Source organism: Engystomops pustulosus, chromosome 1, assembly GCF_040894005.1.
Source record: "Engystomops pustulosus chromosome 1, aEngPut4.maternal, whole genome shotgun sequence".
Lineage (NCBI taxonomy): Eukaryota > Metazoa > Chordata > Amphibia > Anura > Leptodactylidae > Engystomops > Engystomops pustulosus.
The window spans coordinates 85,177,424-85,190,661 of NC_092411.1; the positions used below are offsets into that span (position 1 = coordinate 85,177,424).

The window sequence follows — 13,238 nt, forward strand, 5'->3', positions numbered from 1 at the left end:
TCCCTTAGAAACAATGTAGCAGACATTGGACACGACCAACTCTCTTGCAGCAGTGGCCAGAATTGTGCTATTTAGACCTGCCTGACCACCTGCATTCAGTGTTCATTACCACAAGCCAGGAATGAGACGTAGAGTAGCTTCCGGCCATATTGTATGCAAGAACAATTGGATACTACCACCTCTTCCGGACAGATTGTACAAAGGACACAATCTTGTTTCTGAGGGATATGGGAAATTTATATATATTATTTTTATAACATCCAATTGAAGAAATCTTTGATGTCAGCTGAGGCGGGCTGCACACGAGGGCCAGAGGTGGATATCTATATACAAGGTGCTTGTTGGCAAAGGAATGTCCTGGCTAGATAATGGGGGGGGGTATGGGCTGGCTAACTATATACTGGGGGGCATGGGCTGGCACCAATGCATTTCCCACCCTTGGCTTATACTTGAGTCAATAGATTTTCCCAGTTTTTTTTTTTTTTGTGGTAAAATTTAGGTACCTCGGCTTATATTTGGGTCAGCTTATACTCTAGTATATACAGTAAATGTGAATTCCCAATTGAAAATACCCCATTAAGTTTTCATCTGTTATTGCAGTGGAGCTTGTGGAGAAGTCAAACTGGCTTTTGAAAAATCAACATGCAAGAAGGTGGCTGTGAAAGTAATTAGTAAAAAAAAGTTTTCTTTACGTTCCTCATATGTGGTAAGTAACTGTTTTAAGCAGAACATTCATACTTGTCATATCGCCTTTCGGCTTTGTCACATTTTTCTCTCTGCCCTTGATAAAATTAATTTTTTTTTTTTGTTTCATGAACATCTTTAATTTTGAAGGACAATTCCATCATGGTTGACACAGAGATTGAAATTCTAAAAAAAATAAATCATGTGAGTAAAATGTATCATAAAGTAAACTCCTTTAAGTCATAAAAAAATAAAAGAATTCTTTATCCTACTCCCATCTCTTTTAAAGTGGGTCTAAAAGTGGGTAGCTCCATTCTTGATGTAGTGGTTCTTCCTGAATAATGGGGGTTCATGTACCTGGTCATACCATTACATAGAGAATAGATCTGTGCCTGTTCGGTTTTGTTTATCACCTGCTATGAACAACTGATTTGTGAAGGTCCTAGGTTATATATATGGCCTTGTAGGGGAAGTGATGTATATCATGAGCATACCTTTCTTGAGAAAATCTATGGGCTGAATGAATGAAAATCTTTATTTGCATTTGGTAATTATGGCGCACTGCTAGTGGGAGCTGCTGGGCAGCGAAACCAAGAAAACAGGTCATCTTACCTACAAGGTCAAATGGTTTGTTAGTTTATTTGTAACCTGGCATCTTTAAAATTGGACGCAAAGTGTTTTGGCAGGTTCCCAGTCACACCACAAGACAAGGAGCTGCTTCATGTAACTGCACTTTTTCAAGAATAATGTAAAATATTAACTAAGTCACCAACCTGTATTCATGTTTAATCAAAATTTATTTAGAACAAAGAAAATAAACATGTAAACCATATCACAATAAGGCTGCATTCAGCAAGCTTGCGGCCGTACATACATCCTCTCACCCCCCCCCCCCATAGATGCAATGGGTGCACGGAGCAATACGGTGCAGCACACCTGTGGCACCATACCGCTCTGTACACAGGAAAAAGATAGGACAAGTTAGCGCCATGGAGAGGGAGGTCTCCCCTCTTCCTCTCCATCGGGTCGAACGTTTGCTGCGGCCCAGAGGGCATACATTCGTGTGCATGTAGCCTCAGGCTTATCATTCAGGATCAGGCAGGTTATGAAAAAGGCAATATGTTGGAGGCAGATGCTCGAATTTGCGACATAAAGCATGTAGAAAAATATAGCAAAGAGCCTTTAAAAGTACAAAAAGCAAGGATGGGGGGGGGGGGGGGGGAGACGCACACAAGGGAATGGGGAACATACAAGACTAGGGATTGGGGGAGGATCTGTACCAGGAAAGCGCTCACCTAGTATTAAAGAAATAGGTCCTGAAATTCCTGTGATGCTGATAGGTTTCCCATGAAGTCCATGTGGCAATCGTCTTACCGAGTCTGCAGAATCGTCAGCCACCATCTCGTCCATTCTAAGGAAAAGTTCTTGAAGCCACTCAACTACTGTTGGGGGTTCTTCAAGTGTCTTGGGGTCACAGTACGTGCCGCAGTTAGGAAGTGGAGAAGCAGACCCTTTTTTAATAGGGGAGATGGAGCCAGGCCTGGACGTTACTGGGCAGTGGCATTTTATGCAAAATAAGGATTTTTCCAATTCTGCGTCTGTTATTTCAGCATGTTCCCAGACCCCAATAAAGCCCAGCCTACCTGAGGTAGCATTTTCAAGCAGTATGCTTTATAGAATGAAGAGTGCTTGGATCTGGAAGAGGGCCGTATGGGGAAGCCCCAAAATCGGTGTGGTCCAGGTCAGCAGATATGTAGGACGACAGCTTCTCTGTGTTCCATCCTTGACATGGGAATGTCTGGGTGAGATGCCCACAGGATCTCCAAAGGAGGGACTGAGGAGCCGTCAACAAACTGTCCTAGGCAAATGTCCGAGGAGGCCTTCCATCAGAGAAATCTCTGCTTCCCTACCCTGAGTTTGGGGGGCTGGAGGAAGGGTTGTGAAACAGTGGAGTCATGGGGCCTCCCTCTCATCCTGTTCATGACATTCTTGGCAGCTGGCTTGTTCCAGGTGGAGAAAAAACATTGAGAAGACAAGGAATGAATAAAGTCCGGGTGTCGCAGATTAGCTGGGACACAGGGGAGGTTACTGACTGTGAGATCAAATTCTAGTTGAACCCGTTATTTAGTTCCCGCAAAGTAAGTCCGGGCAACAGGCCATTGAATGGTATCTACCATATGGTATAGGGTAGGACCAGGGAGACCCACACCGCCCGTGGACTTTACCAACTTGTTTTTAAAGCCTGAGTTGCAACAAAGAATTTGCAACGCAAACTAAGCCAGCTTTTAGGTGCCTTAAATTTAGACAAAGATTACTAAGGAAGTGCTGCATTTATCATCCAGCATGAGCCAATCTGCTGACCTAAAGTGACTTGTCACTTTATCTCCGATTAAGTTTATCTTCCAATTTTATTGCTTGGCTCTTTATTGTTTTCTATGTATGAATTGTAAAAGTGTTCTGAATTTTTTTATTTATTTTTATTCAGCCTTGCTTAATTAAGATTGAAAACTTTATTGACTCGGATGATTATTTTTACATCGTGTTGGAAATGTAAGTATACAAAATGTTATCACTTTTCACAGGAAATCTTCTTTTTTTCCTTTTTGATTCTTGAATTAGTTTGATCAATCTGATGTAGTTTAATCTACAAGTGAACAGTAAATATTCCCTGATATATTTAATGTTAATATCTATGGGTTTTTTTTTCTTGACTCCTAGACATTTCAAAGTCCATCATTTTATTATCTATAATGTCCATGCTGAAAGGGGTTGTCGGGGGGGGGGTGCCTTGGGGTGTCTCTTGGGCACCTCCCGTCACTGCTAGTATAGAGAGGCAAAGTAGCAATGTTGTATGTGCAGCATGCTTCTACTAAAGCCTGGGGCCTGTATTCTGCTTCCAGCTGAGTTTACACCTCAAACAGTCTGAACCTAAAGATTTAAATGGAATTTAGATATGTTTATTCAGAAAAAAAAATCAAGAATTGTCTTTTGGTCTGAGAAAAAAATAGAGATTTTAATTTTAGGCAAAATTGCCTGGTCCTAGTTTCCATGTTGCCTTAAACTTGCCCAACACTATCCACTTCAGGATGCTTCCCGGGAAGTGCAACAAAACGCTATATGCTTTGGATTTTACTTTCCCACACAGTAGGTAAAAAAAGTGAACCTCTTCATTCAGAACATTACTGGGGGGCCTGGCTTCCCACTGATCTGCAAGTGATTGTATAAGCCTCTCTTTGTAGAAGCTATTAGAGCACAGATGCTGCTCCATGGTTATTGCCAATATGTTTATGTGCAGCTCTGTACGACTGCTCATGCAGAACCTCCCAGCCAGGCAGTATGAAGTAGTCTTTCTTATACTAGTTGAGATGCCATTTTAACCATTTTCACACATTTTCATAAAACCGGTTATTTGTCTTGTTTAATAGTCGGATGATTTCCTCAGAAATCTTATTTCTGTGATTTACCAATGCTTTTCAAAACAATGATATGACCAGTAAAACAAAGTGGCCAGCTTTTTTGTAATGGGCTATATCTCGTAACCCATGACCAATTTTTCTCTTCTAGGATGGAAGGAGGAGAATTATTTCATAGGTTACTGGAATCCCCACTCAGAGACGCAACTGCAAAACTTTATTTTTATCAGATGCTACTTGCAGTCCAGGTAAGCAAACAGTGGTGGTTTAATTTTTAATGCAGTTTCAGGTATTTGGAGGCAATTCTGCTTGGAATACTGTACCTCACCAGCTTGCATATCTTACACCTCTCTAACTAAAGACAAACTTTCCTCATCAATGCTTAGGGCACTGCCAAGAGACTTTGAGGTTTTTTTTAAAGTAAATTTTAACATGCTATTGAAAAATAGCTGAAATAGGATCTGCATGATAAACCTATTTTAACCCCTTCCAACCGAGTCCCGTTTTCATTTTATACTCCCCACCTTCGAAAATCCATAACTTTATTTTTCCATGTAAAGAGCTGTATGAGGGCTTGTTTTCTGCATAGCAAATTGCACATAGTAATGGTATTTAATTTTCCATACCATGTACTGGAAAGCCGGAAAAAATTCCAAATGCAGTGAAAATGGTGAAAAACTTGTTTGCCCCATATTCTTGTGGGCTTGGATTTTACAGCTTTCACTGTGCACCCCAAATGACATATCTACTTCGTTCTTTGGGTCGGTGTGATCACGGGGATACCAAATTTGTCTAGGTTTTATGTTTTCATACATTTACAAAAATTAAAACCTGTACAAAAATAAATCTTCATTTTGCCATGTTCTGACCACTTTTTCATACTTTGTTGTACTGAGCTGTGGGTGGTGTAATTTTTTTTTTTATGACATTTGATGACTTTTTCAATTCTATAGTTTGTAGGACTGTACGGCCTTTTGATCACTTCTTATAGAATTTTTAATATTTTTTAAAAGTGGCAAAAAAGCGGCATCTTCAACTTTGGGCGCTATTTTCAGTTTTAGGGTTAAATGCAGGGAATAAAGTTAATACATTTTGATCGGCCATTTTGGGACGCGGCGATACCTGCTCCTGCCCCCTCATGAATATGTCGGACTGCTTTGAGAGTCCGTGTCAGTTAGCGTTATCGGAGGTTTCCAATCACGTTAGCAGTAGTACGCTGCGTCTGTTTTAGCACTAGGAGCTGCTTACTTTAGTACTGTGTAGTATCTGTAAATCGCGTATGTAAAACGTTAGCCCAGGTAGTCTTGCATTCCTTGGTGCAGAGGAGGGCAATTTGATCAGCTCATCCACCGTCTGGCATCATTTTAGTTTCATCATATTCAGCAAGTATATAAAAATAAAAGTATTTCCATTAATCATACAGCAGTGGTATAGGATAGGCCTTCCCCTCTGAAAGCAGGATGAGGAGCAGGCAGTAATTTGCTGCGGTTCAGGGCGTCTCTCACCAGCAATGTAACTGTGTAACATATATGGACTCTTAAACCATTAAGGGAACACCAAAAGTGTGTGTTCAGTGGTGGCTGGAGATAGATGGCATCCAGTGACATCTTTTTACCATAGGCTACAATGGCCTCTATAAAGGCACACTTTCTTGAAGTTTTTTTTTTTTCTTTGCAGCAGGTTGAAAAAGTGTAGTGTACTATCCCTTTTCATCCTTTGTTTCCTCTGGGATATGACATATACTGGATGCCTTGAGATACTTATATGTGCATCAAACACAACAAGTTTGAAAGGTTTTTGTATAATTAATCTAACAAAATGACTTTAAACTTTACTTAAACTCACCGTCATAATTTGTAGTTCTCAACAGCCATTCTTTACATAAGAACAGTAATAAGGAAAAGCTCAGTTCCCAATGCTGCTATTATTTCTCTTTTCTGTTATATAGATGGGGAAGGTGAGCTAATGCAATTAAAATGGATCCAACATACACAAAATAGAGCACAGACATAAAAAATAGTTTTACAAAAACTACTTTCATGGCAATGAATTATTCAGAACATTCATTTATTTACATGCTAGAGCCATTATTAAATTCTGAAAACACAGAGTAATGGGTTAACCCGATTTTAATAATGGAACTTGTAATGTACATTATATACACAACCATAAATCACTGCTAAAGTTTCAGAGTATTTACATCCAAACTCACAGCCTCCTGCTTTATTTATTTATGCAACATCACCATATGAATATAGTGTAACAAGTTCACATTCTGTGTAACCCAGATATATTATTTTATGTACTTGCTGGATATTACACATTCCAGGACATAATATTTACCTGCAGAGTGACTGCAATTGAATATGTAAACTCATCTAATAGTTGTTAAGGCAATTGAAGTCATTTATGAAGTATTTTTGATTTTACACTGGAAACATCTAATTTTAACTACAATATTCATACTAACATCTGTAGACTGTTCTCCACTATCCTTATGGGAGATGGATGGGCTTGCTGCACCCTGTCATTGACATGCCTGGAGCTCATTGTGTTTGGGGAAAGATTTGCCTCATGAGTTCATATTATATATTGTTCCCTGTCTGTGAAACTTATAATTAATCGGGAAATTTCAGAAAGTTTCTGTCCTACAAGGAGTTCTCGGCAAGGCTTTCCACCCTCCCTTTTGCCTTGGTTTATATGCAGACAATATTTTACTTTGTCTTGCCCATTCATATAGATCAGTTCCTGAAACTGTGGGGGTTACAAATAAGACTAATTATTAACCTACAAGAACCTCAAAAAGGGCTACCTCAACAATGTACCCACTCACTCGACCACAGGATCAAACGTATCTGCCAAAACAGGGCAAGAGTACACAGCACTCACGGTGCAGCTTGAAAAAAAAATTCTACACAAAAGTACATAAAATGAATAAATAACATATCACATAGAGAGAAAGTCAGTAATCTAACATAAGACAATTAACTGACTAAAAAGTGGGGGACACCCAAGCTGGCTGACTGGTGACCAAGGCAATACCAGTTATAACATGTCTCCATAAATGTAAACCCTTAAATAGGACTAACTATACATGCAATAAGAGGGGATAATACACAGAATAACCTGAATTGCGTGGATACCAATGTATAAACAACCTTAGTGTGATTATAAATAAGCATAAAAGTAATGACCCGGGGGACTATACAATAATTCCCTTCCGATAAATCAATCACACCCAATTGAGTCCATGCAAAAAAATGATAAAGAATCAGGATAATGTCCTACCTTGCTTCATGTTATCAGCATATTGGAACACGCAGCAGACAGGATGACCACATTATATTCTTTGGCATTCTGGTGTGATTGATTTTATAGGAGGTGACTTGTTGAGTTTTTGTTGGGATAATATACTAAAAAATTTAAACGCTATTTCTTCGAGTGTGTCGTATAGGTTCACACAGTTTAACCCCTAATGACCGATGGTCATTGGTGCCTGAATGTCTAGGTCAATTTTTGACGTTCTGCTATGCACTTCTTTAAATGACGATATGTCTGGAAAAGCTTTACATATCATAACAATTTACAGATACAGAGGGTGCATGTACAAAGTGAAAGTCTCCAGCAGCTTCTTTTATATTCTGCCTTCAGCGGACTGGCTGGAGGGGGACACATTTCAAACGCTGATATCTTTTGAACCCTTGCAGGTAGACACAGGATTCTAACATTAAACAGAAGAGTCTCCTTTAATATGATAAATGGATTCATAGTTTCATAGTTTATACGGTTGAAAAAAGACACCTGTCCATCAAGTTCAACCAAGGAAGGGAAGGGATGGGATTGGATGAGGATTGTGCATGGATTAGTAAGAGAACCGGTGATATCCATTCTTAAAGTTACAATCGGTTCTGTTAAGCATCCATACACAAGGTTCTATGAGGTTCTAAGTGGAAGATGAATGTCATTCAGAATGGACTGTTTACTGTTAGATTGCTTATAGTAAGGGGATAGATGGCGGTTAAGGCATTTTCCCTTATTAAATGCCATTTACTGATGATTGGAATTAAAAGTTGTGAAAGAATATGGATTTCTAACACTCTGAGAAAATGGGAAGAGCTCTGGCAGGCGTCTCAGTGAGGGAAAGGGGGGTTCATTTCCCTTCCAGGGTGTTTTATTTATTTTATTTTTTTCCCCGCTTCTATCCCCTCTAACTATTTTGTACAAGCATGAATGACAATTGAATACACAATTAGCCATTTGGTATGATACATGTTAATGATTTTTCAAATGATTTTATAAGACAAATTCCTTGTTTTTTAGTACCTTCATGACAATGGAATTATACATCGCGATCTGAAACCTGAAAATGTGCTGCTATCTTCAACTAATGAAGAATGTTGTATAAAGGTTTGTACTATAAAATTGTTTGATGCCATAGGATGGGATAGCATAGTAGTTTCTGCAAATACAGGCAGTCCCCGGGTTACATACAAGATAGGGTCTGTAGGTTTGTTCTTAAGTTGAATTTGTATGTAAGTCAGAACTGTATATTTTATCATTGTAATCCCAGACAGAACTTTTTTGGTCTCTGTGACAATTGGAATTTAAAAATGTTGGGTTGTCACAAGAACCAGGATTAACAATAAAGCTTCATTATAGATGCCTGTAATAACTGTTATAGCTGTTTATTGTAGCCTGGAGCTAAAGTACAATAAATTACCAATATCCAGTGGTCCGTTTGTAACTAGGGGTCGTATGTAAGTCAAGTGTTCTTAAGTAGGGGACCGCCTGTATATATTTTTTGTGCAATGAAAAGTTATACAGAATATTGGAAAAATGTATCAGTTCCTCATAGATTTCTCGATATCTACTTGCTGTTCTATAGGAAGCTTCTATGTTTACTTCTAGTGGATGGATTGGTTAATGATCATGTGATGCCACCGCTCATTGTAACACACAGCTCTGATTGATCTCTTTGCTATAACCAGCATTGCATCTGTGTGACATCACATGATCAGGAGCGGTATTTATCCACACAAATTAAACATAGAAGCTTTCTATAGAAGGGCAACAAGCAGAGATCTAGAAAACCGTGAGCAATTGATTCAGAAAGGTATATTGGAAGATTGTATAACTTTTGATTGCACAAAAAAGTTGTTTACACACAAAAAAAAAAAAAAAAAAACGTGACAACCTTTTTAAATGTCACATGAACACTCTATTATCAAACTGATGTCTCCTTTCATTTTACAGATCACAGATTTTGGACAGTCCAAAATTGTTGGTGAGAGCTCATTGATGAGGACTTTGTGTGGCACTCCTCATTACTTGGCTCCTGAAGTGTTAACCACAGCTGGCACGGGTGGTTATAGTAAAGCCGTGGATTGCTGGAGTTTAGGAGTCATTCTCTTCGTTTGGTAATATAATTTATATTGGATTCATGCAACGCATTAGAACATGTACATTATATGTAAAGTATATACCGTATATACTCGAGTATAAGCTGACTTGAGTATAAGCCGAGGTACCTAGTTTTACCACCAAAAAATGGAAAAACCTATTGACTCGAGTATAAGCCGAGGGTGGGAAATGCATTAGTCACAGCCTCCCAGTATGTAGCCTGCCAGCCTCTTTATGTAGATAGTCTGCCAGCCACCTGTTGCCGGTAAAAAAATAAACACGGAGCTGTCACGGCCCTGAGCCGGCATGAAGACAGAAGCGGCGCAACAAAAGTTATGCTAAAAAAAAACTCTGCTTATACTCGAATATATACGGTATACAGGGAGAAATGGTTCATCAAGAAATCATCTTAACTAGCATGAAGGATCCACACTTAGAAGCTTTTTGGTTTATTCAACCTGAAACTGTTTTGGTACAAATAAAAAAAAAAAAAAAGTTATACCTGTAGAATATGAGATCTTCCATTCATATAAATGTGTGAACCGAATACTGTGCATTTGACATAGAACTTTGTGAAATGGATCTGTTGCACTCTGCTACTGCAGAGATCTCTCCAAATCAAGTTAATGGGGGGGGGGGGGCATCAATTTAAGACCCATGACAATGAATGGGCATTTTATTTACAGTACAGTATATAGTGGTGCCCTTTCACTGAAGTTCTGGAAACTCTACTCTCGTTACTTGATGAATTTCTCATTGTCCTTTGTGGGGTTCTAAAGCGCAAGTAAATTTGATTTGTTGCTTTACCCAATCCTATGTTAACAAACCTTTAACATCATTTTAAAACTCCTGTTTAAGAATTTTTTAACCGCTTGACAAATATTAATATTTTATACATGTAGTGTATGAAATACTTTACTGATGCAGTTCATATTTAACAGCCTTAGTCAGTACCCACCGTTTTCTGAAGATCATTGTAAAATGCCTTTAAAAGATCAGATCACTGGAGGGCACTACAACTTTATACCTGCTGCATGGGTAAACGTCTCACATGAAGGTAAGGGACTGCATCTTAAAACTGCAAGTTTTTCTTCTTCATGCATTTGCCAAACCTTTGCTATTTGTGCAGAGTTGCAGTCTTAAAGGAGTTGGCCTTTCTTTTACCTTAGTTGCTCTAGTTCCTTTACTGACTTGTGGATGATCCCTGAACCTTTATCAAGTGATTCAGCGGTCCTTCTTCATTTTAAGCTGTTTGTAGACTCTCCATGGTTCTTTGTTTGCTTTTAAAGCTTCTTCTATTCATTAGAGCACAGACATGTAACGTTATGAATCATTATACTCCCTCCCTATCCCCTCTTCCTGTCTCTGTAGACAGGAAGTAATAAATGACATGGTGGGTGACTGCCTAGAGCAGTGGGAGACAGGAGGCTGTGTATATGTGCAGAGGGCAGCAAGGGGAGAATAGGAAAAGACTGAAGCTCTGAATGGAGGCCAAGGTACAAGCACAAATACATGCAGAGACATTTCTAAAGGAAGAGGTTTATTGAAAAGTGGCCAAACCCTTTAAACTGTACCAGATTTATCAAACTGAATCATGCAGAGTGCTAAACTATGTATAGTTTAAGGGTGCCCATGACCTTTCCGAAATCAAGAGACTTTGTAACAACTTGTCACTGTCAACTAGTATAACAATCTATAAAAAGGCTCACTAGAGCAAACCAAGTCTGCAACCAGAGCTCCTTTTCAGTATAAACCTCACTGGTAAATATCAGGAATCCACCGCTTTCCTCCAAATATGTAGAAAACTTGGTGTTTTCTTGGATACTGAACTTTTACTGGAAAAAAATTTTGTCTTTGAAAATAAATGCATGTCTGACAAAGCACATTAAATACAATGGGTCAAAGTTCAATGCAAGTCCTACATGTCAGAAGCACGTGTGTTTAAAAACGCTTATGTGTTGGGGCCTACAGGGTTTGTTTTTCCTGATTTGGTGTCCCAGAAAGAAGTTTCTTATGAATACTGAAATGGGGCTGGAAAATCGGTTTCAATTAAATAAAACTATTTATTTTTACAAATAAAAATCCATTTGGATAGTGAGATTTTTATTTTCAACAATAAATTGTTTTATTTAATCGTAACCACGATTTTCCAGCAACATTTCCACGTACATAACAAACTCCTTTCTGGGATACTGATTTGCTATTGGTAGCCGCTTCAACTTGGGGAAGAAACGGCTCCCTGAACGCGGCAGCAAGAAAAAGATTTTTGAAAAGTGATGTACTACTGCACAACCCTTTCAGGTTAGTAGCTATTTACACTACTGATTCATCGAGTTGTTTAAAGGGTACCACAAGGACATGTAGTTGGTTCAGTGCCCTGAAAGTTTCTCTTTACAGATAGTTAAATCTTCCCCATTGTCTGTCTGTGTATCTGTGTAAATATTTAAGAATGGACAACACATTTGTATGTTTTAAAGCTTTAGATCTTATTAAGAAGATGCTGGTTGTTGATCCAGAGAAGAGGCTCACAATACAGCAAGCCCTGGAGCATCCCTGGCTGCAGGTATTGAACCAGGCCTTGTGGACTATTAGGCAGAGGTATAAAAAGTGACGGGACCTCTGCTGGATGATGTATCTGGAGTAGTTTAAGACGGTTTACTTTAGACCAGATATTACTGGGTCAATCCCTTTTAAAAAAAATCTTTTTGGGGAAAACTACTTAAAAATTGTCCAAAACCCTCAGTAATTGTTGCAAATTACTCCAGAGTTCTGGTGTAGACAGATTGATAAATCTCCGCCAACAGGGCAGGATTAAGGTTGGTGGGGGCCCCTGGGCGCAAAATCTGGTGGAGGCCCCCACTGAGTGCAGCGTGCATACACGTCCTGCTGCTCACTATCCACACAGTAACACCGCTACATACACCCGCCTCACCCCCAGTAACACAGCTACATACAGCCGCCTCACCACCAGTAACACAGCTACATACACCCGTCTCATCCCCAGTAACACAGCTACATACAGCCGCCTCATCCCCAGTAACACAGCTACATACAGCCGCCTCATCCCCAGTAACACTGCTACATACAGCCGCCTCACCACCAGTAACACAGCTACATACACCCGCCTCACCCCCAGTAACACAGCTACATACAGCCACCTCATCCCCAGTAACACAGCTACACACAGCCGCCCCATCCCCAGTAACACAGCTATACACAGCCGCCTCACCCCCAGTAACACAGCTACATACAGCCGCCTCGCCCCTAGTCACACCACTACACACAGCCACCTCATCCCTAGTAACACAGCTACATACAGCCACCTCATCCCCAGTAACACAGCTACATTACAGCCGCATCGCCCTCAGTAACACAGCTACATACAGCCGCCTCATCCCTAGTAACACAGCTACATACAGCCGCCTCACCCCCAGTAACACAGCTATACACAGCCGCCTCACCCCCAGTAACACAGCTATACACAGCCGCCTCACCCCCAGTAACACAGCTATACACAGCCGCCTCACCCCCAGTAACACAGCTATACACAGCCGCCTCACCCCCAGTAACACAGCTATACACAGCCGCCTCGCCCCCAGTAACACAGCTATACACAGCCGCCTCGCCCCCAGTAACACAGCTATACACAGCCGCCTCGCCCCCAGTAACACAGCTATACACAGCCGCCTCGCCCCCAGTAACACAGCTACACACAGCCGCCTCGCCCCCAGTAACACAGCT

General features: G+C 40.1%; 1 protein-coding gene across 3 annotated transcripts in view; it reads left to right on the top strand.

Moving 5' to 3' along the window:
* Positions 1-13,238, top strand: part of CHEK2 (checkpoint kinase 2) — a 28,062-nt gene that overhangs the window by 7,366 nt on the left and 7,458 nt on the right. For 2 of the 3 annotated variants that reach the window (XM_072146608.1, XM_072146599.1), the window contains exons 6-13: positions 601-706; positions 835-888; positions 3,170-3,234; positions 4,249-4,345; positions 8,418-8,504; positions 9,351-9,514; positions 10,439-10,554; positions 11,975-12,060. In XM_072146608.1, coding sequence (XP_072002709.1) covers positions 601-706; positions 835-888; positions 3,170-3,234; positions 4,249-4,345; positions 8,418-8,504; positions 9,351-9,514; positions 10,439-10,554; positions 11,975-12,060 — 775 coding nt within the window. The remainder of the gene's footprint in view (positions 1-600; positions 707-834; positions 889-3,169; positions 3,235-4,248; positions 4,346-8,417; positions 8,505-9,350; positions 9,515-10,438; positions 10,555-11,974; positions 12,061-13,238) is intronic. The other variant, XM_072146616.1, reaches the window with a different exon arrangement.